This window comes from Dreissena polymorpha, chromosome 5 (genome assembly GCF_020536995.1).
Source record: "Dreissena polymorpha isolate Duluth1 chromosome 5, UMN_Dpol_1.0, whole genome shotgun sequence".
NCBI classification, from domain to species: Eukaryota; Metazoa; Mollusca; class Bivalvia; order Myida; family Dreissenidae; genus Dreissena; species Dreissena polymorpha.
The window spans coordinates 105,748,607-105,761,258 of NC_068359.1; the positions used below are offsets into that span (position 1 = coordinate 105,748,607).

Genomic DNA, 12,652 nt, shown 5'->3' on the forward strand with positions numbered 1-12,652 from the left:
TGAAAAGGTGTCTACATACAAATTGAAAGTATCATCAAGAATCATGACACAGTCATGATGTAATTTTTACCTAAATACCCTTCCATAAAATCCACTAGCATCAATTATATGCTTGAATTGAGTCCTATAGTTACATTCGGTTGTCGTTATCAATGGTCACCGGAAACAATTTGGGAAATCGAATTTTCGCAAACTAAAGTACCCATTTTCTTTAAAAGTTGCCTCTTTGAGATCAAAGTATGCGATAAAAAAAATCTTCGATTAATAATCAATTATTTTTGCTTTAAAATGCGTTTATTTTTACAATGAAATTTGTGAGCGAAATTGGTCTTTCCATGTGATTTTTGCATTTTCCCATTGGATTTTTCATTTGCCAAGGGGATTGTTCATGTTTTCACATCGGATTTTTTTCACTTTTTCTGCATGGGATTTTCGAATTTTTTATACGATTGTTTATTCTAAGTTATCGATTTTAAGCATTCTACCAGTGTATGTGCAGATTTTCGTTCAATTTTCTTTGAAATAAAAACATTTCGATTTTTATGTTGGAAAAAATTCCACGGGAAAGGATATTTCAAACAAAAAAAGTTGGTAAAAGAAATTTAAATATTATATAAAGAAAACATCAATAAATGATCACATAGAAGCATTTTTGCAAACTTTAAAATATGAATACCGTAAAGGAAAAATGTACTTGAGATTGCGAAATTTCGGTTTTGCAAAGTTATTCGGTTACACAAGTTTAATGAAACAGTATACATGTACGCAGTTCGTCTGTTCGATTTGATTTAATTCCAGGACTAAAACTTTACACGTTAGTGATAATTTTTTCATGTATTAATGAGTCAGCGTCAGAAAATAATAATTATTCGCAGGGGGGGGGGGGGGGGGGGGGGGGCTCAGTAACTACCAACTTATAATAATTTCAGTTGGTCTTTTGGTTAAATATAGACATGACATTGAACATTGAGCTATCAATCATATTTAGACGTATCTGGTATTTAGTTGAGTATAAACATGGATTTTACACTCGATTCAATACTTCCTATCGGATAGGAAACCGTCAAGGTAGGCGCTTTTTCTTTATTTGTTTTTATACCATGGCTTGAACCTATCAATACCAAAACAGTATCCGATACTCTAAAACTTTAAGGAATTAACTGTCACGAGCTTACTTGTATTCACGATTGGTCAGTAATGTTTTTCATTCTTATCATCCGAATTCGACGATTTACAATCCATAATGATCAGGGATGCTAAATCGTCGAATTCGGATGATAAGAATACCGAATACTTAAGGAAAAAGGAACTAGGAAAAAGGAACCAACTTACTTCACAGGTCATTCGTTGCAACTCGCGTTCGCTAAGTTGTGGTTTTTGGTCGCCCGTGGATTGGCAATAAGCTATCAAACATCTTAGTCATAAAATATGTATGAGATAACTAATTGGTTCCGCGAGCACTTCTGTTCGGAAATTCAACCAATGGATTGACGTAATATTAAAGACTTGGTCGTAAAATGCAACGGTGGATAAAGAGTTGTCTCCTTTACAAGACCGCATACCATTTGAATTCAATATACACATTTGTCAAGGACATTGAAGAACTCGCTTCCGCCCTTGTTTTGCTCGCAGAATTGCCTTACGTCGTTGATGCATGTGGTCACACGTTGATTGGATATCATGTTCGTTCTTGCGTGTCAGCCACGTCGTCGTCGTTTTGACGACATTATAAAATTAACATGCTACGCGCAGACGACAAAGATGTAATTATCGGCTTTTGACCGGCCACGCGCAGACGACAAAGGTGTGAACTTACGCTCAGTGTTTCGCAGTTTTGACTTCGGATTAAAGATTGATAATTAGGTGCGAATTATAGTGTTGGGACCGACAGAATCACTTCGAATTAACGATTTCTTCGGTTTAACGAAGTTCGGATTAACAATGAAATTGTACATTAAACAAAGAAGAACCAATATCGGGACCCGAAAAATACTTCGAAATAACGGTGACTTCGGATTATCGGTGTTCGAAATAACGGTGTTGAAGTGTAGCGTGCGATTTCATAAGCGATAAAGGCTCTTAAATATTCATGATAACGAACTTTTGTTTTACAGCCGATTCTGCGAACCACTTTTTTTCGCTTCAAGCGTCTCATTTGACGCGAATTAAGTGAAATAAAAACTTAAATTATACTAATTAAAATACTTGGTTTCCAATTATTACTGATTATTAAGACCGATTGCCCCATTTAAAAATTAAACACTTATATTTTGTGTAATTTCACAACTTAATGCGCTATTTTTGTTCTTCAAATAAAATGGACAGACTAGGCCGTCTTCTCAATGTTGGCTTAAAAATCGAATGTATATGAATTTGCTGACTTGTCACGACTTACAGTCACTTAAAAACTTCGATTTGTTCAGGGACCTATACAAACAAATTTGTTTGTATAGGTCCCTGATTTGTTACATTCAAAAACATGAACTTTTACTGATAGCAAATTTGGGTTCACCATTAGGGCCTGATACCTTGTATATTCACATGTACACATATGTACTCTTGTGCCTCGCAGCACTTTGCTAGACTAATGGGTCATACAATATATAATCACACATTTATAATTGCAAGGTAAGCTTATAGACACGGTGCCTATACCACGTGACTTTTTAAGATCTGTGTGGGGAGTAAAATATCAACAAAAGCGCGACGAAGGTAAGATTTTTAAGGATAACTTTTTTAATATGTCACCATTTTTAATGGGATAAAGTGGAGAGCCCGCTCATTCATGAGAGTTTTCTATAGGCATCATGATTTTATAAAACAAATAAGTATTTGAACGGTAAGAAAAGGGTAGGATCAGTGTGGGGACATTATTTTTTGTTTACACAAAAACATCACCTCTGGTGCAATTAAGAAATAAATTTTATGGGCGGAGCTTACACTATATCATTTTGCATCCATTTTCAGGTTTCTGTTATTTATTTACGAAACACAATTCAAGAAAACTATTCTTACAGTAATATGATCTGTGTGGTATACGTTTTTCAACGGATCTGTGTGGTATACTGTTTTTAAGTTTTTCAGTTCTATTTAGTTGTTTAAAAAAATGCTTGTCAACAATGTATTTGAAACGGGATTTTTAAATGCGCTAGCATGTAAAACACATAATGGCTATACACTACGCTTGCACCGCTTGTTGAACTAATACATAATTATGATATACAGGCATGCTATACAATCCCCATTATAATATTAAAATCTTACGTTTGAGCATCTTAAATCGATGACAAGTCCATGCTTACCTTAAATAAGTGTACACTTTATGTTATTGTATCAAATTCCATTTTTATTTTGGCGCCAAACACTACTGTCAGGTGAAGTAATGTATCGTATATTATTTTTGATATTATATTTGCTTTAAGGTATGGCTCAATGCTCCGAATGCGGAAAAATGTCGAAGACCAGAGCTGGATTATTGCGCCACATTAGGGGACACGCTAACTCTGGAAACTATAACTGCTGTGGGAAAGCATTTCAGGTAAGATTAAATACCTTAAAAATAGTTACATTTTTATACAGTTATGCTAACAAACAGATGAACGAATTTTCTTGAAACAACACCAATATACAATATATCTCATCTCTCAGGTTATCATATATTTTGAAATAACTAAAAAATCGTCGAATCTTTTGTAATTTAAAACTAACGAGCGCGTGTCCTCAGATACTAACATTTTTGAAATAGCGTGTTTACGCATTGAAATGTCACGTGAATAAAATATGTTGTTTTTTTCTCAGGATGCCTACAATCTTAGAAGGCTTTAACGAACAAAGGACCCCAAAGTCACGTGTGTGTTCAGTGCGGCAGGAGCTTTGCGGACAAGTACCTACTCGTGGCTAGAGAGAAAAGTGCAAAAAAGAGGGATTGGTGAAATGTTACCAGTGTGGGTTGGCAGTTAGGAGTGAGAATGACCTCAGAGAGCACGTCAATACCCACATGCATGACAAGTGTTACAGTAGTGAGGAGTGTTTCAAAACGTACAAACGCAGAACAAACCTTTCTCGATACGATAGGACTTCACATAAATCCGTGAATACTGATTAAAAATAATTATGGTTTACTGTATGTCTGTGTAACTTCATTATCATTTTACGTTATTTTATTCGTTGTTTTACTTTTACTTTACTTTTCAAAATGATTCTAAAGTTATCCGAATTTGATTAATTTTTAGGTTTCGTTTAGTTCGTTTGTGTGTTTGAAATCATTCCCAAATAATTGTGCAATAATTTGGATTTACGTTATTCATTGGTATATCGCATCTGTGATTTGTATTATCGAATCTGTGATTCTTTTTTAATTATAACTTAATTAAAGTTTTGCGATGTTTTTTCGTTGGTTTCAATTTTAAATACCGCTTCACGAGCTAGTTCGATAATCATAAGCAGCCAGGGTTTCTAATACTAGGGATTTTCACGATTGCTTTACATAATTAACTGCCTGCTTATAATTACTCTAGGCCGTAGTAATTGACAGTAAACAATGTATGCAATGTGGTTGTGTATACATTACAATACTCCTTAATTCGAAATACGTCTTGACATTCTTCAGAGCTGCATCCATCCACAACACAAGAGGAGAATCGTACATATATAATCATATACTAGTAATATAATATTTATTCATTTACTTTTTATATTCTCTTCAAAATAATTAACGCTAAAGATAAGCATACACTTGTGACACTGAATACAACGACATAATTTATAACATGACATTATCACCAACACATGGCGAATGATTTTCAATATCTATACTTTGTAATTAACTAATGCAATAATATAAATTCCATATATGAAATAAAACACACAAACACACACATATATATATGTTTCTACTATGACCAGTATTTTGTTTTTAATAAACATACCGTTTACCTTAAACTTTAAATAACAACAAAATGACAAGCCAATATGTCTGGTGGATTCTGTTTTATCAGTTTGTATTCCAAATTTGATTTTAAAACATACGTATTACTCAGGAAAGAACATGCCTTTGCTTTTTTTCAACCTGTGTAATATTTGACACAATTTCTATTGCAGAATTTGTGTCAGAATTAAAATGTCCATTGTGTTCGTCTATCCGCATTCTTATTGTTGGCAACAGTTTGCTATCGTTTCGTCTCGCCCGCTCACACCTTACTCCTAGTGTCCCTTTCTGTATAGCATTCCTGTCTCGTGAAACTGTTTTCTCTATTTTTTCTTCCCTTAACCCTTGTCCGCTCACTAGTGCCAAATAGGTGATTACTGAAATGAATGAATTTTTAAATAATAATAATAGATATACTACTACTACTACTATTACTACTACTACTACTACTAGTAGTAGTAGTAGTAGTAGTAGTAGTAGTAGTAGTAGTAGTAGTAGTAGTAGTAGTAGTAGTAGCAGTATTAGTAGTAGTAGTAGAAGCAGAAGTAGTAGTATTAGTAGTAGTAGTAGTAGTAATTGTTGTATTGGAATAATTGAAATTAATTAAAAAATATATATATTGTCGTTATTATCTCAATTTATCCGTAAATTGTAGAAACACGTATACCACACAGATCCTTCATAACACGTATACCACACAGATCATATTACTGTTAGCATATTTTTCTTGATTTTGTTTTCATAAATATATGAAAGAAACCTGAAAAAAGAATGCAAAATGACATAGTGTAAGCTCCGCCCATAAAGTTTATTGCTTTATTTCACGAGAGGTGATGTTTCTGTGTCATAATAAAATAATATCCCCACACTGATCCTACCTTTTTCTAACCGTTCAAACGCGCGGTTGCACTTTACTGAATAAATATTCATTTGTTTTACAAAATCATGATACCTATAGAAAACTCTCATGAATGAGCGGGCTCTCCACTTTATCCCATTGAAAATGATGACATTTAAAAAAAGTTATCCTTAGAAATGTTACCTTTGTCGTGCTTTTGTTGACATTTAACTCCCCACACAGATCTTAAAAAGTCACGTGGTATAGGCACCGTGATAGAAGTGCGTACGGTTTCCTTCAGGCCGATGCTAAGCCCATTTTGATGAGCTGAGTAGGCAGGGGTTCACTGTGGTGGAGGATGTGCTCAATGCCGGGGAGTGCGATGCTGCGATTGGTCAGTACAGAGCCTGGCTGTCGCAGTTTCGGACGGGCGAATGGCCGCACAGCACACACTCGCTTATTCAGCGCTACAACACGGGGCATATGCAGCCAACATAGTACGTCCGAATAAAATCCAAGAAAATTTTTGCTCAGTTATGGAACACGGATAAATTACTGTCAAGTTTCGATGCGATCGCCATTGGACGTCCGCCAGAAGATGGCGTCGAAGAATTTCACGTGCCGGGGACTCACTGGCTGCACGTTGATCAGAGTTCAGCACGTGTCGGTCTCCATGCCTACCAGGGAGCCGTGTACCTTGAGGAGGCGGCGGAGGACGACTTGACACTCTTAGTGCTGCAGGGATCGCACCTGCTCCTAGAAGACTTCTACAATAACAACCCTCGCGCACGAATACGCTCGATAACTAACCATTTTTATTCGTTTCTAAAGGAGGAGATAGTTGCTATGAAACAAAAGGGATGTATTGAAAAACGCGTCCCAGTTCCAAAAGGCGGTATGGAATTCAAGACTTATACATGCAAACACTCGCCCAGTGCAGGGTCGCAAACACACAGGTAGGTGGCGTTTCTGTGTCTTTGTTTCCATGACGCCTGCTATATGGGCCACTAGAAACGATTTGCGAGATAAACAAGAAGCCTATGAAAGTATTTCAATGACCACGCATTGGTCTTCCCAAGGAATTCGCTTCTTCAACACACATATCCCTTCATACACCAAACAGGATGTAGAGTACCCTAAAGAACTGCCGGATATAGCAAAAACCAGAGAAGCTAAACTAATTTCTGGTGTAATTCGCTTTGACTTTACGGATGGGAAACCCAACGGCAATGAGTTCCGACCACAGTGGTTCAAGCCCCGTGCTCGGTTCACCTTTGATGGAGCAGCGAAGATTGTGGGCTGTACGGCAGCCGTTCTTGCATCGACACTCGTGGCTCTACTGGTTTACTGGGGCAGAAGACAATGAGCTCAGCGACTGGCGCCTCTCTCGCATAGCACACGCCACACGACGACGAAAGTGTTGTTTACATTATAGTTATGATTCACCTTCCTATAAAGTGAGCGCATCCGTATTGGTAACTTCGTTATGGTTGTGTGTGTCGTTAAGTTTCTTTTGTTGATGTGTTAATTTTAATACATGAATTCAATGTTATGTTGTGTGCTAACATAAAAATGTATATGCAGTGGATACTTATTTCATTAAGGGATCTATTAGAAGTACCGCTAGCGTATCAAGGCGACCCAACCCATTAGTTAACTTCTCCGAAATGGATACATGTGAACATTTGTGTTCGCATAATATCAATAGCATGTAGGTAAAAAAAACACCAAAACTAGATTGAAAAATATGCTTTTCCTACACTCGCTTCGTTCTCGAAGACACAATACAAGTAATAGGTTAAATGATATAGGTATTAAAGTCACCTGACCTTATCTAGCAAAGTCTCACCCCTACTATGTACGGTTTTACGAATTTGTGCATTTATAAAACCCGTCAGCAGGAATGCATACGCTTCTTATAAAAGCACATGTATTCAGTAAGACACATATATTTATTTTGTACTAACGGAGCAGACTCTTACGTATAAAAGGAATTCGCTTCTTCAACACACATATCCCTTCATACACCAAACAGGATGTAGAGTACCCTAAAGAACTGCCGGATATAGCAAAAACCAGAGAAGCTAAACTAATTTCTGGTGTAATTCGCTTTGACTTTACGGATGGGAAACCCAACGGCAATGAGTTCCGACCACAGTGGTTCAAGCCCCGTGCTCGGTTCACCTTTGATGGAGCAGCGAAGATTGTGGGCTGTACGGCAGCCGTTCTTGCATCGACACTCGTGGCTCTACTGGTTTACTGGGGCAGAAGACAATGAGCTCAGCGACTGGCGCCTCTCTCGCATAGCACACGCCACACGACGACGAAAGTGTTGTTTACATTATAGTTATGATTCACCTTCCTATAAAGTGAGCGCATCCGTATTGGTAACTTCGTTATGGTTGTGTGTGTCGTTAAGTTTCTTTTGTTGATGTGTTAATTTTAATACATGAATTCAATGTTATGTTGTGTGCTAACATAAAAATGTATATGCAGTGGATACTTATTTCATTAAGGGATCTATTAGAAGTACCGCTAGCGTATCAAGGCGACCCAACCCATTAGTTAACTTCTCCGAAATGGATACATGTGAACATTTGTGTTCGCATAATATCAATAGCATGTAGGTAAAAAAAACACCAAAACTAGATTGAAAAATATGCTTTTCCTACACTCGCTTCGTTCTCGAAGACACAATACAAGTAATAGGTTAAATGATATAGGTATTAAAGTCACCTGACCTTATCTAGCAAAGTCTCACCCCTACTATGTACGGTTTTACGAATTTGTGCATTTATAAAACTCGTCAGCAGGAATGCATACGCTTCTTATAAAAGCACATGTATTCAGTAAGACACATATATTTATTTTGTACTAACGGAGCAGACTCTTACGTATAAAAGGGTCTAAACTGGATGTACAGGTATATATACAGTTGTCCGCGCATTTGGGTATCACACATAAAGATAAATGTATCTTCAATCACCCCATCGAGTCCGTCCCTTTCTATTTATTGCATTTCCCACAGCAGCAATATAGAAAATTTATCCTTGATACAGATCTGTCGGTCCATAACTGATCACTGAAGAAAGGGGTTGTGAGGGATTGTTCCTTATACTGCTCTTTGTCAAAGCACAGTTGGATTGTTTGAAACAACAAACACACAAAGAAATTAATGTTATTACAAAATTGTATTCATGAGTAATAACATAAATCATTAAATTAAAAATACAAAACACTATAAGCAGTAAATAGAACGTTGCTTCTATTCAAATCTTTTTTGGTTATCATATATATTAAAACATTTGTAAGGCATAATGCTTTTGTTAAAATAAGCTGAGTGTACGGGTGTCATTGGTATGTATATTCACATCAATCTAGATATGTGCTTAACAATTTTCAACATAAAAGCTTGACAAATGTGCACAGTTATTTGCTTTTTTGATCCTATTATCTGATACATTCCGTAGACATTAAGCATCTTGAACTGGTAAAATGCAGAGATATGTGGAACATCTCAAGGACTGAACTAAATGATTAAACTGCACTGGCCAAATAGTTTCAATATAGGAGCAACAAGGTGACATTGGTAGGCAAAAAGCATAAGGTTTCATGCAGAAACTGTCTGTACATACTGGCCGTGAAGTGGAAGCATATATTCCCATTTAAACCACTGACATTGAAACACATCCAGTTTAAAACAGATGTATAAAATACTAATTAATTGATCATTTAAGTTTGATTAACTTATCTACCTCCATAACACAAGTAATGTTGAAAATATCTATCCGTAAAACAAACAGCATTGTTGGTTCTGTGTCGTTTCTTTTTAATTAACTTTCATATAATTCAATAATTCTTTGATTAGTTTTTGGCAAATACACAAAATGTAAGTAGGATTTCAATGTAGGATTGACACAACTAACAAAACATACATAATTATCATGACAGTCAGTTTGACAGTATAGTAAGCGATACACATTGGTATAGAAAGTATACATAGATAGCAAACATTAACACACACACTTCAATCTCAGAATAACTACCGGTACATTACATTTCATTGTTAATGGGTGTTCTTTGTTAGGACTGTACACATGAATAAATCACTTGCAACCTGTTTAACATTTTGTTAGTTTGTGCGTTGGGATTACTGTAAAAATGTATTGAATTTATTCAAAAGTGTACTATGATCTTAAATACATTAGTGAATGCTTAACATAACATAATATGACAATATTTATATAGAATAATTTGTACTTGCACACCTTGTTTCTTACATTAAATGATCTTCAGATCCAATACAGACACAATACAATCTAATATTTATAACATGTTAAGTTTTTACAGATTTAAAAAGACTATGTAAATAAGCAATACATCAGACTTCCACACCCACTGTCACGCAAGCTATGACAACATTGCTAGCTGTCTACCGAAGCACACCACCCACCCATGGTTACCACAGCAACATGCAGCACTGGTGCTGACAGCAAACATCTCTGAATACAATCTCAAATGGCCATATTAAAAGTTCAACAGTTTTACAATTTTCCAATTAAAACAAAAGCCAGACTTCTAACTATGTTTACGTTTTCTGCATGATATTTACTTCACTGTAGCTTTGTGACGACCCATTTCAGGTGGTCTTCACCGTCTTGAAGAGCAACCTAATTATGCATTAACAATCTTATTGAGTTCACTATTTCTATTTGCGCAAATGTACACAATGTAACTGTAAATTGTTGTACACTATGAACCTATGACTTGCATGTCCTACGGTGAACATGCCTCCAAATTATATGCTCCTACTGCGTCCTCTTTCAAGAGGATTCTCCTCCCAGTGATACTTATGTTCCCTATACAGCCCTCAAAGTTCTTACTGTGAGCATTGTCTGTCATAAAGGCCAGGTTTGAAAGTCCTCCTGAAAAAGTAAATTTGCGATGGAAAGTTTGTTTCGATGATCTAGGGTTTGTAAAAGTCAAATGAGTAAGCAGTTATTATATATATGTACTGATAAATAACACAAAAACCAACAAATAATTCATTTACAAAAGAAAAATATTTTCTTCACTAAAATACCACTGCTTTTTTTGTGGACTTTATAAGCACCTACCAAAGTAGATGTCTCCATTAACGTTGAGCATCTGCAAGGGTCCCTGTGATGTGCCATGCACAGTCTCGTCCCTATCCACGCTTATGGAGCCAGCCCGTCCCAGTCTGTCCACCACCACCCGGTGCTGAGAGCCATCATTGACCCGAGAACGGGACTTCAGTACAGCCGGACCGGTACCCATGTCAAACCTGAACCATACAAAACACAGCCATGTCAAACCTGAACCATACATAACACATCCATGTCCAACCTGAACCATACAAAACACACCCGTGTCAAACCTGAACCATACATAACACATCCTTGTCAAACCTGAACCATACATAACACATCCGTGTCAAGCCTGAACCATAAATAACACACCTATGTCAAACCTGAACCATACATTACACACCTGTGTCAAACCTGAAACATACATAACACACCAATGTCAAACCTGAACCATACATAATACATCCATGTCAAACCTGAACCATACATAACACATCACATTGTAGACTGGTAACCCTGTCCAACCTGAACCATACATAATGCAACACATTGTAGAGTACACTTAGCCAGTACAAATTTCAAACCTGAACCATAAATAACACACCACATTGTAGACTGGTACCCAGGTCAAACCTCAACTATACATAACACATGACATTGTAGACTGGTACCCATGTCAAACCTGAACGCACCACATTGTAGAGTCCACTTACTGACCAGTACAAATGTCAAATCTAAACCATACATAACGCACCACATTGTAGAGTACAGACCAGTACCAATGTCTAGCTAAACTATTAATTTCACACCATCTTGTAGAGGAAAGGCCTATTCTAATAGAATTTTGGTGCCAATTGTAACCAATTAGGCCAGGAGTTTGCATCCACAATGGATGTTAAGTCCATAATAGGAAGCACTCTAGACAGCATTCCTTTCAAATAATACACTGGCACATGGGTACTGATTATGCACTGATAACCATTCTTAAAACAGTTTGCTAATGAATTCAAAAGCTACCTAAATAACTGTTCTGTCAATTTAATCATGTTTCAAGACCAGAAAAAAATAATAACAAGAGGGCCAAGATGGCCCTAGTTCACTCACCTGTGAGGAGTCGGTTCATTCAATCTTAACCAAACGTCAAACTTGACCTAGATATTGTCCAGACAAACATACAGGTCAAGTTTCATCATTATTGAACCAAAACTTTGGCGTATGGAGTGTTTTTGTTTTTGTTAGATTTGACCTGGTGACCTATATTTTGAGTTGACCCCCTTACCAAACATCAAACTTTGCTTACAAAAATAAATATTATGACCAAGATTCATAAAATCTGAAACAAAATTGTGACCTTTAGAGTGTTTACAAGGATTTTGTATAATATAATGAAAATTTGGACAATCTAAGGCCAATAATTATGGCATTAATTATGTGATTTTGCTCATTATCAAACTTGACTGAGATCTTTCAGCAACTTTGATAAAGAATGCTTGAGAAATGTGAATGCTAGAGTGTTTACAAACCAAATGTGGACGGGCAGACGAGGGACAAAGACCAATCCTAAAACCTCACCTGAGCAAACAGGTGAGCTAACAAGTGTGTTTCACCGATCTGAGTCATTTTCCAACTTGTCCAAGAAATCAATAAAACCAATGTATTGACTATGTTTCACGATGATTAGGCAAAAAATGTGACTTCTATAGTGTTCGATCACAAGGTTTCTCTCTAGTCACATAAGGAAAACTGCCCCACCCCCCCTGGCAGCCATGTTTTTTGACT

At 36.5% G+C, this 12,652-nt stretch overlaps 1 protein-coding gene and 1 long non-coding RNA gene across 6 annotated transcripts in view; one reads left to right on the top strand and one right to left on the bottom strand.

The window, feature by feature from the left end:
* Positions 1-2,564: 2,564 nt before the first annotated feature.
* LOC127881867 (uncharacterized) lies at positions 2,565-4,317 on the top strand. Its single transcript, XR_008050319.1, has 3 exons — positions 2,565-2,712; positions 3,423-3,538; positions 3,799-4,317. It is a non-coding gene; the product is annotated as an uncharacterized LOC127881867 (long non-coding RNA).
* Positions 4,318-8,937: 4,620 nt separating this feature from the next.
* The window catches only part of LOC127881858 (basement membrane-specific heparan sulfate proteoglycan core protein-like), a 198,207-nt gene continuing 194,492 nt past the window's right edge, over positions 8,938-12,652 (bottom strand). For all 5 annotated transcript variants that reach the window (XM_052430022.1, XM_052430024.1, XM_052430023.1 and 2 more), the window contains 2 exons: positions 10,883-11,070; positions 8,938-10,690 (listed from right to left, as the gene is read on the bottom strand). In XM_052430022.1, coding sequence (XP_052285982.1) covers positions 10,542-10,690; positions 10,883-11,070 — 337 coding nt within the window. In that variant the 3' untranslated portion in view covers positions 8,938-10,541. The remainder of the gene's footprint in view (positions 10,691-10,882; positions 11,071-12,652) is intronic.